Here is an 18608-nt window from a genome sequence, read left to right as displayed (position 1 = left end):
GTTAATTATAAAGATATATTTATAACATAAACGGGAAAAGTGAGTATTTTTGTAGTACTGGAAATGATCTATGTTTAATAAGTTGTTGAATAATTTAGAGGTATTTTGGTAATTTCGTATCTCCATTTTGTTCCAATACATATATGACACATTAGACACACCGCCATACGCCGCGTAAGACGAGATTTGACATCTTTTGTTTTTTTTCTTCTCTTCATCTTCTTCGGTTTATCATCGACTCGCCGCCGGGATGTCGCCGGTGCCGGAAAACATACCTCTCCTGTCAACGGTGAATCCGTCCACAAGGACTGCTTCGGTCTCCGGCGCCGTGTTTAATGTCGCGACCAGCATAATTGGCGCTGGAATCATGTCGATTCCCTTTGCTCTAAAGGTGCTCGGCATAATCCCCGCCCTCGTCCTGATCGTGTTCGTCGCTTTCTTGACTGACATATCGGTGGAGCTTTTGCTCAGATTCACACATTCCGGCGACTCGACGACCTATGCTAGCCTGATGAAGGAATCGTTCGGCACAATTGGTTCGGTTGCTACGCAAGTCTGTATCATGATTACCAATCTTGGTTGCTTAATTATGTACCAGATAATAATAGGTAAGTCTATTTTGGACTTCAAAGATCTCAATCGCGTGTTGATTTTAGTCGTTTTGTAGTTTAATGGGCTGGAATTAGGGCTGAATCTGATTGGCGTGGTGGTCATGGATTTTAGGGAAATGATTCGTGAAATCGAATATTATTTTCGATTCTCTTCTTTTTTTTTCTTTCGAAATCGAGATTACTTCCGATTTATTCTCGTAATTGATCTTGTAAAATTGATCTGTGTTCATGTGGTCTGTGGAGTTTTCAGGGGATGTATTCTCCGGTAACAAGGAAGGGGGACAAGTACATTTGGGAGTTTTGCAAGAATGGTTTGGGAATCACTGGTGGAACGCCAGAGAGTTCTCTATCCTGTTCACTGCCGTCTTCATTCTACTTCCTCTGGTTCTTCTCCGACGAGTCGGTTAGTAACTAGAAACTATCGAATCAATTAAACTGATGAACTTCCAATTTTCTTCGTTCTTGCTTTAATTGCGGTGGTTTTGGATTTCTGCAATGTGTTTCAGATTCTCTGAGATTCAGTTCGTTCGTGTCATTTGTTCTGGCCGTGGTTTTTGTTGGGATAAGCTCTGTAATGGCGATCATAGCGATCGTTCAAGGAAAAACGAAGAGCACCAGATTGGTACCGGAGCTGGACAACGAAACCTCCTTCCTCAACCTCTTCACAGCTGTACCAGTCCTTGTCACAGCCTTCACTTTCCATTTCAATGGTAAACAGAACTACGAACCCTTATGCTTTGGACGGTTTGGTTCGATCGGCTCTCTTTCGAACCGAACCGCATTAAATTATTGTGTGTGCTACTAAGGTGTTAGAATTAGAATATTAGATCACATTTTTGTAGACATTGAATCCACCATTTAATTAGATTATAAAAAATATCATTAATGTGAATATAATATGAATAATTTTTTTAATAATATTGATATTTTAATCTACTTGTTGTATTAGAAGTCAAGCATGTGAGGCTTATGGAATATAGTTTATGTGCATGTGGGGCAGGGGGTGGGTGGCCATTTGATTTTTGTTCTAATACTTTTGGTTGGTTTGGTTTACTATTCGGTAATAATACTACTCCAAATCGACCAATTTTGATTGGTTTTTACAGTTTAGTAAATCAAAATAGACCCATTTCAGGTCGAACCGACCCGTCGACTCTCATTTTGGTTAATTTCGCTAGTTTTGCCTGTTTTAATTTGCCACCACATGTGAAGAAAGAGTCCGTTAGTTTTCAGTTTTATGGACAAAATAGATTGATTTTATGTGACATGTTCCCAAATCCTTGATCGTATTGAGCCCCACCACCCTTTTTTCTGTTATTTAGATTTGATATCTTTCTAGACATTAGTCTATGTTATTATACATTTTTTTAGAATTTTTTTTGAGCTCATTCATATTGATAAGTGGATTCTTTCTTTTCTCTCGACAATCATGCAGTTCATCCGATAAGTTCTGAGCTTCGAAAGCCATCGAGCATGATCACTGCAGTTCGGATCGCACTCCTTCTCTGCGCCGTGATCTACTTCCTGATCGGGATTTTTGGGTATCTCCTGTTTGGGGACTCGTTAATGTCGGATATTCTGATGAACTTTGATGAGAGTGTTGATGCAACGGGGGCTTTGTTGAATGATGTGGTTCGATTAAGCTATGCAATTCATCTGATGCTGGTTTTCCCTGTGCAAAACTTCCCACTGAGGTCCAACATCAATGAATTTCTGTTCCCAAATAAGGAGGCTTCTTTGGTGACAAATGAAAGAAGGTTTATGGGCATTACAATGGCTTTGTTGGTTTTCTCCTACCTGGCTGCAATAACATTCCCAAATATATGGTACATTTTTCAATTCATGGGCTCAACTTCAGCTGCTTGTCTCGCCTTCATCTTTCCTGGCGCTATTGCACTCAGGTACTACAACATTTTAAAAGATCAAGTTTTTAGGTCCAAAAATCATGTTTGTAAAAAGCATTAGATGATTTCGATCTTTAGAAACTATCCAAGTAATACTTTATTATGTTTTCTTATGTGTTCTTTTCATAAATATAGAGTAGGATTGTATTCTGTTTTTAACAAAATTTGTTTGGCGATGCAGGGATGTGAATGGAATAGCAACAAGGAAGGATAAGGTGGTTGCTTCCATAATGGTAATTCTGGCGATAGTGACTAGCATTATTGCCATTTCTATAAACATAAATAATGCATTGAAAAACTAAAGTATTATAGATTGTTTGGAATGGAAGCTCAAATTATTTATTTTTGGAGATGGTGATCAGTTGTATAGTTTTTAAATATTTTTTCCCCTTTTCTTCGTTCGTATAATAAATCGAACATATATGTGTTTTCGTTTTTTATAATATAATCCAACATTAGTACTTCACACACATATATATATATATGAATCGAACATGTATGTGTTTTTGTTTTTATAATATAATCCAACATAAATACTTCACATATATATGGGGACCTCTCATAAATACTCCACATATGTGTTTTTACTGTATATATATATATAGTAGATTCATTGCATGAGCTTAATGTTTGAATCATGATTAGAAATTGTAGGAAGTTAAAAGATATTTTTGATAGCTAAATTGGGTGAAAGATGAAAATTACTCTCTGACTTGACTTTACCTTACTCACCTTATATACTCACTTTATATATATTAAGCGTGAAAGACTATATTGTAATACATAATTTTAATTTTTTAGAAATTAGGTTAGGGAATTATATTATATTTAGTTTATAAAATATTATCGAAACATTAAAAATTGAACATACATAATGCACGAAAAATTGAGGAAAGTATAGCTTGAATTGAGTTGAAAATACTAACATTACCATGGTGTGCACGAGCAAGGGTGGTGGAGGTGTTGGTATGACATGCACAAGGTAGGGCTTGACATGCACACACTCACGGACATGTAAGGTGTCACAACCATAGTGTGAAGATAGGTTATGACCCTCACGTAGCAATAAGCAAAATGACAACTCTTAAGTGACACCCATCTGTATGGTGTCATGATGTGATTGGAGAGGATAACATAGTATCCTTTATACACTATAAAGTGGGTTGGGTAGGATCTTGAGTCTTAACCTTGAATGTCAAGGTTCCCAAGGGAATTTGGGCATGCAACTCAAAAGTTTAATTCGTTCATATGAAATATGAAAGGTTGCCAAAATTTGGTGTCAATCAAACGCTCCACAATATAGTATGACCGTTTGCTAAAATCATGTCCATGATACTGCATGATTGTTTGCCTCAAAATATATCTTAAGGGAAGCATGATATCAACTTTCTACTACCACTGGGCTTTGTGGCCTAAGCAAGTTACCCTATGACACATGAGTACGTCAAAGTGAGGGCGAGTGTTGCGATAAAGTGTCTTGGGCGACTTCCTTTGAAATGAGTACAAAGACAATGTCAGACGACATGAGTGTGTCAACATTGTACCTTCGTCCATGTGTTGGAGGTTGGATTATGCACCAATTTTTCAGTACAGAGACAATAATTAATATGGCATAGACATCAAGAGGGTCTAATGTCTCATAGAACTTGGATGGATGTTTAGGATGTCTTAATGTTATGAACGACACTTGGACGCGTTCTCATGAATATGACAAAGCAAGCTAAGTTGATTGATGACATCCTGGGACTTAAGATGACATAAAAACATGATGGCCATGTCAATTGGGAACCAAAATGAGATGCGACAATACACATGAGATGGTCCGAATAGAGGTAAAGTCAAGCTAGATGACTAAGGTTCGATGAAGCCATAAAGATGAAAGAAAAACCTCAAAACTTCGTGAGCAAGTCAAGATCATGACATTGCGAGGTTGAAAAAGTAGGATCATGACACAGGGTACACGTGAAAAATATAGCACAAACTAAGCTGGATATACTAACATTACCATCAGAAAAAATGACAAGATTAATACCTCTCAAATTTGCATCTTTCAAATTAGTCATAAACATTAAACGAGGTGGATGCATTCAAATAATTTACAATATTTATAAAAAGTTTAAAATCTTGTTGTGAAGTGATTTGAATCTCACTTTTACTTGAACTATTTTATTATCACATTTGATATAGGAGCAAAAATGATCATATTGATACAAAATTACCTGTTCATAAAATATCTCAAGACAAAAACAATTGTTTAAGAATTGAATTACAAACAAGATAAATCTTGAATGATTTAAATATGTAATACAAACCAAATAGAATTGTAAAAAACAAACGACACAAATATTTTTTAATTAAAATTTTCAAATCAACTTTACAATAATAACATACACGATTATCAACTTTACAATAATAACATACACGATTATATATATCGGTACAATTATTGTACCAAAGTATTGATTATCGCAACAATTATCATTTCAAAATTATTGTACCAAGACAACCAATATTATTTTGAAGCATCATTATTTTAATAATTCCATCCAGGAATGATGGTAACAAGGAAACCAATATTTTGCATTAATCACATTTTGAACATCCATATTTCAAAATAGCATATTAAGCCAACTGTTTTAACCGGACAATTATTGTATCAAGGCAATTATCGATATCATCCCAAAGAACAAATATTTCAAGCTACCATTATTTTGAATTCTATCAAGGCACCCATTACAACATATCATGACAATTACCATATCTGGATAATTATTGTTACAAGACAACCAATGTTTCGAGCCATTATTTTGGATTCTATCAGTACAACCAATCAGTTTAAACAATCATGGTAACAAAGCAACCAATTTTTTACAACAATTATCTTTTCAAGATAGCCATATTTCAAAATAACATTTCAGATAGTCATATTTCAAAATAACATTTCAAATCACCAGGCACCCATTATTTCTAGATAAAACATTTTGCAACAATTATCATTTCAATACATCCATTTAACAACATATCAAGATCATAATTATTGTTACAAAACAACCAAGGTTTCGAGTAACCATTATTTTGGATTCTATCAATACAACCAATAAGTTTGAACAATTATTGTAACAAAGCAACCGATTTTTCACAACAATTATCTTTTCAAGATAGCCATATTTCAAAATAGCATATTGAACCATTATTTTAGATTCTATCAAGGCAACCATGACATCTAAGAATGGAAGATATAGCTATTTCAAGAATATATCAACACAACCATGACATCTAGGAAATGATTGTAACCATCATTGGGAGATATAGCTAGATATAGCTATTTCAAGAAAGCAGATCAAGGCATCCATTGTGTCGAGACAAATATTGTACCAAGACAACCATACTTTGAACGGCCCTTATTTTGAATTCTATCAAGGAACCAATATATTTCAACAATTATTGTAACAAAGGAACCGATACTTCACATATCAAGGCAACCATTATGTTTGGACAATTGTTATACCAAGACAACTGATATTTCGCAACCATTGTCATTATGAGGCAACCAATATTTCATGTACCATTATTTTGAATTCTATCAAGCCATATTATGTCTGGACAAAAGGCAACCGATATTTCACAACAATTATCATTTCGAGACAACAATATTTCTAAACATATCAAGACAACTGTCATGTCCGACCAATTATTGTACCAAGACAACCAATATTTCAATCAACCATATTTTATATCCCATCAAGGTTACCAATATGTCTAAACAATCATTGTAACAAGGTAACCGATCTTTCGCACCGATTATCATTTCAGTAGCAATATTATAAAATAACATGCAGCCATTATATCTGGACAGATATTGTACCAAGACAACCAATATCATTTCAAGATCAAGGCTATATAACAAGGCAACCTATATTTCGCAACCATTATCATTTCAAGATACCTAGAGTATATCAAAGCCACGATTAAAACCAAGGCAATTGATATTCCGTAACAATTATCCTTCCGAGATAACCAATATTTCAAACAACCATTATTTTGGATTTTACCAAGGCACCCAAGACAATTGTAGAAATATATACTGCTATATCTCAAAATAACGTATCTAAGCAACTGATATTTCTCCACCATTATCATTTAAAGACTACTAAATTTAAAAATAGCTAATCAAGGCAACACAATCATGTTTGGACAAAGATAACCGACAAGCCAAGAATAGTACCTAAAGACATGTTTAAGTCATAAATAATACCAAGATCATAAATATGGCCAAAAGAAAAAGTAAAATATTTATGATACTTAGTACAAGAGACCACTATTCGATTTAAAAGAAAAACAGCCGCTGGTTGTTTTTTAAAATTACTGTTTGAAGTAAAATGAAGGGGTTCAAAAATAATGTAAAATGAAGGAGAAAAAAGAAGAAACAAATTAAAAAAAATAAATTCATAAACATTGTTCTCAAAACATAAAATGTTTGTAAAAACCCGCTCGGAATAATCTCAAGAATTAATGAGAAGCATCAAAATAAATATAAACCTATTCAATAATCAAGAAATTACATGACAAACACAAAAAATCATAAAGAAATTCAAGCCAGCAAACCTGAGGCACTTGATTAGAGATCCACCACATTAAATTTCCCCTCTTCTTAAGCAAACTGATCCAATACATGATGCTCAATACTTGGATAGAGTAACAGTACAGAACAACAAATGCATTAGCCGACAACTTGTTTAATACCATACAAAGCACAAAGGCATATAAAAGACATAATACCCAAAAAAAAAAAAAAAACAGAGATTTTCCAAGGAGTCGAACAAATTTAAGTTTTAGCCATGCATCCAAAGAGTTTAGATAGTGGTAGTCACAATGTGTCGGCACATTCAATAATTTTCCCACAAGAAAATACTGAATGACACAAGAGATCATATGACAACACCCCATGAAATTCGAAGATTGATTTATAACTTTAGACGTTTAAAATAGCTTACAAGTAGACAAGAAAATCAAGGAACATTCAACGAGACAATTGGTATTATTATGCAGTTCAATAAAGAAAAGAGATCTAATAGCATACTTCATGCGACAGTACACTACTCATTCAATGTCTAATGAACTGCATCTAGAATTAAAGAATACTTAGAACTCAAAAAACTCTATAAACTTAGAGAGATTAAGTAAAGTAGTGACAATGATCATTAAGAAACTGCTAACCGCATTGTATATCTATGAACAAATCCGAATAGTTGAAATTGAGGTTGCATAGGAGACACCTGAGAATAAGATAAAACCATACCAGTTACCACATTCCTTCCATTCATGATAATTCTCCAAAAGCATCCCGGTTCTTTGGCATTCAAACGACGATTGGACCCAAGAGTAGGACGGCTTGACAGTAACTAAAAAGTGAGCTCACGGCCTAGACTCCAAATTGTAAAAAGTGAGCTCACGGCCCAGACTCCAAATTGTTTGAACTTGATGGGTTTTGAAAATTCATATCAAAACCATGATGATTTCGCAAAATAGAGAGGGTAGAACATAATCGATTATAGAAAAATCATGATGAATTTGTAAAGATAAGAGGTTAAAACCAAGGCCAAATCGACTTTAAAGAATTAAACCTAAACATTAACTTAAACTTATCTACGAAGGTTGAAGGTCTAAACCCTAAGAAAATTCAGAAGAAACTGGATGCAATTGCAGAGAGAGGAGAGAAAAAAACTAGCGATCCAAAGAGTATAGATAGTGGTAGTCACAATGTGTCGGCACATTCAATAATTTTCCCACAAGAAAATACTGAATAACACGAGATCATATGACAACACCCCATGAAATTCGAAGATTGATATAAAACACGTTTAAAATAGCTTACAAGTAGACAAGAAAATCAAGGAACATTCAACGAGACAGGAAAACTCATAATGGGGACACTCTTTAGAGCAAGAAAGAAAGCAAAACTATTTATAAAGAAACTAGAAAGAGGCGATCAAATACAGCCGTTGAAGAAACGTGCGTGAATAATGAAATGGGCCTAATTAATGTAACAATTGGCCAACGAAATACCCACCCATGGTTAGGAATTAAATCCTGAGATTATGAAATAATTGAAATAAATCTCTAATCTAAAATTTATAGTATTTTAAAAAGAGTTATTAATAGGTTTCATGAATTTAGGAGTGTTTTGAAGTTTTTGTTCAAAGATATTTCATCATCAAAACGGAGATGCAGGTCTTACCGGTCGACACTATGGTATAAAGTTTTTGTAAATTTTACCCTCTTGCTATTGCTCTCTCTCTTCCCATGGCACTGCCATCGACACTTCTTTGGGAACGGAGGGTTAGATTCAGTTCGGTCATCCATAATGTCTAAAACCAAACTGGATCTTACACGTCCTTAAAACATAATGGGTCCATATTTTTTTGCCCATACGTACAAAAAATTCCCTAAAAAATTACAAGACCGTTTTCATTTAAATTCAAACACAATTTTCAAATTGCAACTAAGTTTTAAATTAATGTTTTTGGAAAATTCAAATTCAATTTTGTAATCATAGTAGATGGAATAATATATAAAGATTCGGAGAAAGTTAAGGAACTAAGAGAGATAAGTGGAGTTTGAACGAACCTGCCTTGACCAGTCCTTATACTTGCGTTTATTTCCAAACTCCAAGGTACTCCAGCCCTTACACAACTATCATAACATAACAACCAATCTCTAAGACAACCATCATATGATACATACAATTGATATATTCGATATGTTGAGACAATTATCATATTAAATTAATCAAGATGACAACTATTGGACAATTATTACTACAAGAAAATCAACATTTTGCAATAACTATAATTCAAATGCAATAAATCAATATTCAATATTCAATAAGTCCACTTAAAAATGAAAATAATTGAAATGTTATTGAAAATTCTTCATCTCCATTAGACCATAAGGATTAATTATATTTGGACAAAAATATTATAATGGCAACGACTGACATTTCAAGACAACTATCAAATTAAAGCAACCATGATATAATTACAATTGAGGCAATATATATTTCAAGACAATTATAGATCAAGGCAACCAACACGTCCAAACATTTAATATACCAAGGAATATAATCTTTAACAACCATTATCATTATGAGGCAACCAAGACAGGAATTTTGCAACAACCAACCATCAATATAACAATATTTTAAGCAACCATTATATTAGAACAATTAGGGTAACAAGGCAATCAATATTTCGCAACAATTTTCATTTCGAGACAACCATATTTCGAAACAACATATCAAAAAGCAACCTTCTTATCTAAAACAATTATTGTACCAAGACAACTAATATTTCGAGCAACCAATATTTTGGATCCCATCGGGGCAACCAACCATCATGTCTAGACAATTATTGTACCAAGACAACCAATATTTCGAGCAACCAATATTTTGGATTCCATCGGGCCAACCAACCGTCATGTCTGGACAATTATTGTACAAAAACAACCAATATTACGAACAACCAATATTACGAGCAACCAATATTTGTCTGGACAATTATTGTACGAGCAACCAATATTTGTCTGGACAATTATTGTACCAAGACAACCAATATTTGTCTGGACAATTATTGTACCAAGACAACCAATATTTGTCTGGACAATTATTGTACCAAGACAACCAATATTTGTCTGGACAATTATTGTACCAAGACAACCAATATTTGTCTGGACAATTATTGTACCAAGACAACCAATATTTGTCTGGACAATTATTGTACCAAGACAACCAATATTTGTCTGGACAATTATTGTACCAAGACAACCAATATTTGTCTGGACAATTATTGTACCAAGACAACCAATATTTGTCTGGACAATTATTGTACCAAGACAACCAATATTTGTCTGGACAATTATTGTACCAAGACAACCAATATTTGTCTGGACAATTATTGTACCAAGACAACCAATATTTCGAGCAACCAAAATTTTGGATTCTATCGGGGCAATCAACCATCATGTCTGGACAATTATTGTACCAAGATAACCAATATTTCGAGCAACCAATATTTTGGATTTCCATCGGGGCAACCAACCATCATGTCTGGACAATTATTGAAACCAAGATAACCAATATTTCGAGCAACCAATATTTTGGATTTCTATCGGGGCAACCAACCATCATGTCTGGACAATTATTGAAACCAAGATAACCAATATTACGATCAACCAATATTTTGGATCCCATCGGGGCAACCAACCATCATGTCTGGACAATTATTGTACCAAGACAACCAATATTACGAGCAACCAATATTTTGGATTCCATCGGGGCAACCAACCATCATATCTGGACAATTATTGTACCAAGACAACAAATATTTCGAGCAACCATTAATTTCGATTTCATCGAGGCAACCAACAATTATGTTTGGACAATTATCATTTCGAAATAGCCAAATATCGAAAAACATATCAAACCAACCAACCATCATGTTTGGACAATTATTTTACCAACATTATTTTCGATTCTATCATAGCAACCAACCATCATGTTTGGACGATTAACATTTCGAGACAGCCATATTTCGAGACAACAAGCCATATTTCGAGACAACATATCAAAGAAACCATCATGTCTGGACCGCAACATTATTTATCATGGCAACCAACCATCAAGTTTGGACGATTAACATTTTGAAACAGCCATATTTCGGAACAACATATCAAAGAAACCATCATGTCTAGACAATTATTATACCAAGACAACCATTATTTCGAGCAACCATTATTTTCGATTCCATCGAGGCAACCAACCATTATGTCTAGACAATTATCATTTCGAAACAACCATATTTCAGAAAATATATCAAAGCAACCAACCATCGTGTTTGGACAATTATTGTACCAAGACAACCAATATTTTGAGCAAACATTATTTTCTATTTTATCATGTCCAACCATCATGTTTGGACGATTAACATTTCGAGATAGTAGCCATATTTCGAAACAACATATCAAAGAAACCATCATGTCTAGACAATTATTGTACCAAGACAACTAATATTAAGAGCAACCATTATTTTGGATTCCATCAAGGCAACCAACCATTAGCTACTAACAATTATTGTACCAAGACAACCAATATTTCGAACAACCATTATGCTTTGACAATTATTGTACCAAGACAACCAATATTTCGAGCAACCATTAATTTCGATTCTATCATGGCAACCAATAAGTCTGAACAATTATTTTAACAAGGCAACCGATTTTTTTCGCAACAATTATCATTTCAAGATAACCATATTTCAAAATAGCATACTATTTTGGATTCTAATCATAGCAACCATGATATAACAATCATCATTTCGAGATAGCTATATTGGTTGCCATGATAGAATCGAAACAATTAACATATCAAAGCAACCATATATATGGACAATTATTGTACCGAGGCAACTAATCTTTCGAAACAATTAACATTTCATGATATATCTTAAAATAGCATACAACTATTATATTTGGATAATTACTGTACCAAAGCAACCATTATCATTTGGAGATAACCACTATTTAGAGCCACCATTATCTTGGATTCTATCAACGCAACCATTATGTTTAGACAATTATTTTAACAAGTTAGTAGCTATATTTTGCAACAATAATCATAGCATACAAAAGCAACCCTTGTGTCTACACAATTATTGTAACGAAACAATTGGCAGCAATTATCATTTTGTTATAACCAATATTTGAAGCAACCATTATCTTGGATTTCGTCAAGGCACCCACTGCAACCATTATTTCGAGACAGCCGCTGTTTTGGATTCCACGAAGACAAAACAATCATGTTTGGACAAAGACAACCGAATTTTAATCCAACAATCAGAGGTCATATTTAAGTCATAAATTATAACAAGATCATAAAGGTAAAATATTTATGATACTGAGTACAATAGATCAGTATCAAATTTAAAAAAAAAAAAACAGCATTTGGTTGTTTTTAAAATTATTGTTTGTATATATACTAATTCCACTGTTTTTATATACATCCTACATAAATAAATGAATAAAAATAAAAATATATTATTAAAAGCCTTAATTTTTAAAGTAAAATGAAGGGATTAAAAAATAATGAAAAATAAAGGAAAAAGAAGGAAGAAACAAATTAAGAAAATAAAATCATAAACGTGTTTTTCACCAGAGCATTGTTCTCCAAACATAAATTGTGTTTAAAGTAAAATGAAGGGATTAAAAAAAATGAAAATAAAGGAAAAAGAAGAAGAAACAAATTAAGAAAATAAAATCATAAACGTGTTTTTCACCAGAGCATTGTTCTCCAAAGATAACTTGTTTTTAAAAACCAGCTTGATAAGTATAAACGCATTCAATCAATCAAGAAATTACATGACAAACACGAAAAACCAAAGGGATTTATAAGCCAGCAAATCTGTGGCATTTGATCGGAGATGCACCGCATTAAATCACTCCTCGTCTCCTCTTAAGAAAACTGATTCAATACAGGATACTCTAATAATTAGCTAGAGAATCAATCAAATCTTCTCCAAATGGAAAAACCAACTTCTTATAAGTAACCGACCAATACGACTCCAAGTGATAAACACCAAAACAAAGAATATCAAATGCATTAACCGAAAACTGGTATAACACCATACAGCACAGAGGCATATAAGAGGATAATCATACCTGGGAATAAGATAAAATCATACTAATTTACCACATTCCTTCCGTTCAAGATAATGCTCCAAAAGCATCCCACTTCCTTGGCATTCGAACCACGATTGGACTCGAGTAGAAGGACGGCTTTACAGTTACTAAAAGTGGGCTTGCGACCTAGACTCCAAATTGTTTGAAATTGATCAATTCTGAAAAACTCATATCAAAACCCAATCGCAAGAAGAGGGTAAAACCAAGACCTAATCGACTTTAGAAAAACCTGGACGATTTTGTAAGGAGATGATTGAAAAATCAGAACGGAATCCAACTCTGAAGAACAGGATGGTTTTGCTAAAAGAGAAGAAAGAAAAACCAAAACGTAATCAGATTTCCGAAGACGATTTTTCAAAGAGAAAGAGGGAAATCGAAGTCAAGAGTGGCGATTCGAGAGTACGAAGAACTCAACTCCCGATTGTTACAAATCTACGCATCCTAAGAAAATCAAACCTAAACTTGAAAAAACCAAAACCCTAATTTATTTCAGAAAAATCTGGATGTTGTAGCACAGAGAGAAGGGGAAAAAGGCACAAACCTCAGCAATTTCATTAGAAACTCGATGTTTCTACAAAGGTTGAAGATCTAAACCCTAAGAAAAATCAGAAGAAGCGGGAGATTTTGCAGAGAGAAGAGGGAAAAACAAGAGAACTCATAATGGGGATTGGAGAGCGCAAACGAAGGCAACACTATTTATGAAGAAACCAGAAAGACGCGGTCAAATATAGCCGTTAAAGAAACTTGCGTGAAGAAGAAGCTAATAAATAACTAAAATAAAATAATAAAATTATATAATTTTAATTTAAAAAAGAATGGAATGGGCCTAATTAATGTAAAAAAGGGCCAACGAAATACCCCTAAGTTAAAGGGCTTACAAAGCCCAATACAAGGTTTTAGTTCATAACCAGATTAAAACAGGCGACATCGTTATTAATTTAAATCTTCAAATTATAAAATAATAAAAACTCTTAATTTAAAAGTTCATAATACGTGATTTTAATAATTATTCACATTAAAAGTGTTTTTAAACTTAAAAAAAAGTTTTAAACATTTTTAAATTTTTTTGAGATAAGGTATAAAGTCAAAAAAAAAAAACTCAAATTCCATAAATCAATGGATAATATATATATATATTTTGTAATTAGGAAGATAGAGGAAAAAAAAAGAAATATAAAACAGTTAAACCTCATAAACACACAAGTTTTCCTAAAATTACGAGATAATTCAAAATTATGGAATGTTTAAATCTGAAGAAAAAAAATAGATTTAACTTTTTTTTTTTTTTCAAACCCCATTCGAATAATATTAATATTTAATCGAATTTTAAAATTTTAAAACTTCATACCACTTATACTCTATATTTTTAAAACATTTAAAATAACAGGATAATCAAATCTCTACACGTATTTGTTTAACATTAAAAATATATCTAAAACTTAGAAAATGAAAAAGAAAAAAAAAAAAAAAAAATTAAAACTAAAAACTTTTTTCCAATCAAGCTTTTTCGAAGGAAAAGGCCAGAAAAGCATTCTTCTCAAATGAAATAACAATTTAAGATGGAAATGACTCGTGAAGAGAAAATTAGACCTGTCTATAGTACTTAGCCGAAGTGTAAACCAAATCCTTCTAAGGACTAAAACTATATATTATATATAAAAGGAAATAGAAACAACAAGCTGCTTTACTACAACAAGCTACATCTCAAAGCCCTTCCATGGCCACATATACTATCACCATAGACGTCTCTCGAGTTCGAAGATAGAACAAATCTGATTCTATTTCCTGTCGAACGAATCGGCAAAAAGAAGCGTAAGTTTGTAAGAAAGAAAGCCATGGTTGATGCCTTCATAAAAGGAGCAGTTTGTGAAAAGAACCAATGACTAAGTTACTAACCTTCTGCTCTTGGCAGTAGGGGCGATTATTCCTCGTTTCTCTAAGCTCTTAAACCTGTCCTTCACAAGGGTGCAACAGCCCTATATTTATACAACATAACCAACCACGATGTTCTTTCAGTTTCACATCTAAATTTCAGAAACAATAATTTAGATTGAGAGGAGTATTCAGGAAAGATGGACATGGAAATTAAATGAATGCACCTTCAGCTTCCGGAGTGATCCAGTTATTTCCTCGGATAGGAGAACTTGAACTGGCGCGGGCTCAAACCTGAAAGTAACACCATGCAGTTCAGGACACAAACTTTCTTGATGTTATCTTGTTTCAGCATGAATCAGTGTATTTCAGAGGCTCATTTGATTACATTCTTGTTTCGGGTTTCATATTTTTAGAACCATATGTTTGCTAATTGTTCCTGTTTCTTGTTACTCAATTTACATAAACATTAGTAGAAATTTCGAAAACAAAAAACAAGAAATGGTTATTAAACATTTTTATGTTCTTTTTCTTCAATAAAGAAAAGAAAGAACAAGAGACAAGAACAGTTTAAGAGGAAACAAGAAACATGAAGTGGAAAACGAGAAACAAAAAACAGAAGACGTTATCATACGAGCCCTAAATCTTTCAATTGAGATATACTAGAAAGAACTATTTATGGATTGGGAAATACGAGCTATATAACTATAGTACTACATACTTGTGCTTCCCCAAGCGAGGTGGGCATGACTTTAATCTCTCCTGTTTGGCTATAGTTCGTCGCATGCGTCTCTTATCTCTCTCCTCGTCCTCCTTGGCTATTTCTTGAATGATATCCGGCAAGCTACACCCACAAGAGCAAAAGCTCAGTTACATAAAACGTTCCATAACTATGGAGGAACAAAGATACTAATTTACCTGTCAATGTCTTTAGAAATCCCCTTCAACTTCTTTGCTTCGGCTTCCTTTTTGGCCTGTTCTTTATGTCTAGCTCTCTTATTGAATTCCACTCGAGTCACCCTTCTCATCTTCAAAGGCCTGTGTAACAAGCTTAATTTATTTAGACAATGCCAACTTGAAGTTCTCTTTCTTAAGATATTCAGTTTAAGAGCAATTATTATTGACAACAGAAAAACATAGAAAGAATAGAAAGGAAAACTCTCAAACTAGTGGCTAGCTAAAGAATAGGGTTGCTGTGGAAAGAAAATTGCCAAGGCTCACATTGATCTCTAGTCTACCCAATCCCAACGTCCCCAGTAACCTTGCTATTCCTTAAAATACTAGAATGTCAGTGAACAGAATTCTTGAAACATTTTAATCACTTCATAAAATAACGCAAGTTAGAGAGATAAGCCTTTGAGGGCATACGATTGGAATGCATATGTAGGCAAGATCTGTTCAATCCCAATCCCAATCCCAATGAAGAACATAAGCCTTTAAGTTCAAATAGATCCACACAGTAAATCAATAGTATACGCTCAAATATAGCGTGAACCATGCATAAGAAAGCCAAAAAATTGATCCAAACTACTTGAAAAAATCTGCAATCCTTAAAATAATTTAACTCCCATAAATGAAACCTTTTTTCTAATTCATTATTTTCGTCCTGATCCATTTCATCCAAATTGGTTTCATCATCAGTGTTATTATCAGCATCCAAAAACAACATCTGCAAAACAGGAATTGAAGATAATCTCTTAAATCAAGAAAAGCAACTAAAAAAGGAAAAAGCATTCCGATAGAGTACAAGATTATGGGTCAATATACTCACATCTTCTTCACTAATAGGTTCTCCTGGGACTGTTAAAGGAACTGGCGCAGGCCCCAGCTCATTACGGTATACTTTCTGCATTTCTTCTGCAACAGCTTGTGCAAGTACATCCTGAATCATGAAATGGGAAATTTAAGGGGATAAAACAGATATGATAGAGAGTTTGAAGGGGAAAATGCACTTTTAACGATCTATTATCAAAACATTACTCAACAACATTGTTTAACTTCTTCATCGCTTGGAATTATTACATCTTACCTGATGACTCTCATGCGATGGATTGAACGAACATCCTGGGGGCTCAACTTCTACTGCTGGAATAATGGATGGCTTTGGTTTCTGACCAAGATTGCAATAAAAATTACATTGTTACATTCCTGCAACATAATCATATTTTTTCCCCTTCTTTTTGATAACTCTTCTTTTTCCACCCTCATATTTTCTTCTTCCATTGTTTGCATTAGGACAAGAGCCTTGTATCTTTTTCTTTTAAATATATAATAACAACTTTCATTGAGAAAAAATGAATGAATACAAGGGCATACAAAAAGCCAAGTCCACAAAAGAAAGCCCTACAAAGAGCCTTATATCTTTTTGAATCGATATTGCTATATTTTAGACCGATGAGCTCTAACTTATGACATAAACAATGTACGATAAAATATAAGACTCATTATTAATTAACCAGGTAAAACAGCATACCTTGCTGATTTTGCTTCTAACCTCACCTGCAGTGCACCAAAAACAAGTAGTGCAATGTTTGATTATTATTATTATTATTATTATTTTTGTCATTAAAAATGGTTGTTAAGTACAAGAGTGAGATGAGAGGGTTAAAAAAGGACCTTTATCATCCCACAGATCAAGCATGCCAACCTTGGCACCATCTTGAGAGGCTTCTTTGACTGTGGAAGCCTCCTCCTGTTTTTTCTTGGATTTCTTATTTACTGAAGAAGGCACTGCTTGGACAAACGGGTTCTTCGTCAATATGCTGTCACAGTAAAGGACTTTTTCTCGTTTCTTTTCTATTTTCCGCTTCACTGAAAGATCTATACAGAAAAACAGAGAAATAATAATAATTAGTGCAACCAATGACAAATCCTTTCTAACAATGTTCTTTTAAAGGAAATCAGTTTATACTCCTAAGGAACAAATATGGGATGAACGTAGGCTCAGTTCCTAAGTCGAAGCAAACAAATGCATCAGAAGGGAAAGCACAAGACCAAAACTCTAGGCTCTTCCCATGTTATCATTCAACCTCATTGAAGATACCATCCAATCGTCAGTTATGGTATACAGCAAGAGCCCACAACAAACACGTTTTCATCTCCTCTTAAGAGGAAATAGACCCTTCTTTCGAAAGCCCAAGTGCAAATTGAGAAAGAATTGAACATCTCTAAAATAATGTAATTGTTTATATGCCTGAATATTTTGCTTAATTTCAGCAATCAAAATTATCGTAATATAGGAAAAACTAATCAAAATTCTCAATTATAAGCTTTGCAGACGAAATTTGATTCAGTTCAGCGTCAAACAGAAGTTTCAGAGACCTTTGATGGATTTTGTGGATACTTTAGTTAGTGTCCTCAAAACCCAATGACGGTATTTTCACTCTTCAGTTCAACACTAAAACTCCAAACTCAATGAAAAACAATAAGTTTGCTTTACACAAAGGAGAGCACACTATAATTCAGTGGGAAGCAGGAATCAAAAGCGGAA

General features: G+C 33.6%; 2 protein-coding genes and 1 long non-coding RNA gene across 3 annotated transcripts in view; 1 reads left to right on the top strand and 2 right to left on the bottom strand.

Moving 5' to 3' along the window:
- The first annotated feature begins 174 nt into the window (after positions 1-174).
- On the top strand, positions 175-2975 carry LOC111789772 (amino acid transporter AVT6C-like). The gene is made up of 5 exons (XM_023670456.1): positions 175-608; positions 862-1014; positions 1118-1321; positions 2047-2512; positions 2697-2975. Exons 1-5 carry the CDS (start codon positions 251-253, stop codon positions 2815-2817), a joined length of 1302 nt encoding a protein of 433 aa, XP_023526224.1. The 5' UTR covers positions 175-250; the 3' UTR covers positions 2818-2975.
- A 1664-nt stretch (positions 2976-4639) lies between these two features.
- LOC111797997 lies at positions 4640-13968 on the bottom strand. Its single transcript, XR_002815634.1, has 2 exons — positions 9143-13968; positions 4640-7791 (listed from the first exon to the last, which is right to left on the bottom strand). It is a non-coding gene; the product is annotated as an uncharacterized LOC111797997 (long non-coding RNA).
- Positions 13969-14783: 815 nt separating this feature from the next.
- LOC111806189 (ribosome biogenesis protein NOP53-like) overlaps positions 14784-18608 on the bottom strand; it is a 4219-nt gene continuing 394 nt past the window's right edge. Inside the window, exons 2-11 of the mRNA XM_023691573.1 lie at positions 17735-17990; positions 17592-17617; positions 17148-17228; positions 16890-17000; positions 16699-16787; positions 16037-16156; positions 15840-15962; positions 15346-15412; positions 15143-15222; positions 14784-15031 (exon numbers count right to left, since the gene is read on the bottom strand). Coding sequence (XP_023547341.1) covers positions 15025-15031; positions 15143-15222; positions 15346-15412; positions 15840-15962; positions 16037-16156; positions 16699-16787; positions 16890-17000; positions 17148-17228; positions 17592-17617; positions 17735-17990 — 960 coding nt within the window. The 3' untranslated portion in view covers positions 14784-15024. The remainder of the gene's footprint in view (positions 15032-15142; positions 15223-15345; positions 15413-15839; positions 15963-16036; positions 16157-16698; positions 16788-16889; positions 17001-17147; positions 17229-17591; positions 17618-17734; positions 17991-18608) is intronic.

Source organism: Cucurbita pepo, chromosome LG01 (genome assembly GCF_002806865.2).
Source record: "Cucurbita pepo subsp. pepo cultivar mu-cu-16 chromosome LG01, ASM280686v2, whole genome shotgun sequence".
Lineage (NCBI taxonomy): Eukaryota > Viridiplantae > Streptophyta > Magnoliopsida > Cucurbitales > Cucurbitaceae > Cucurbita > Cucurbita pepo.
This window is presented reverse-complemented; position numbering and strand designations above follow the sequence as displayed.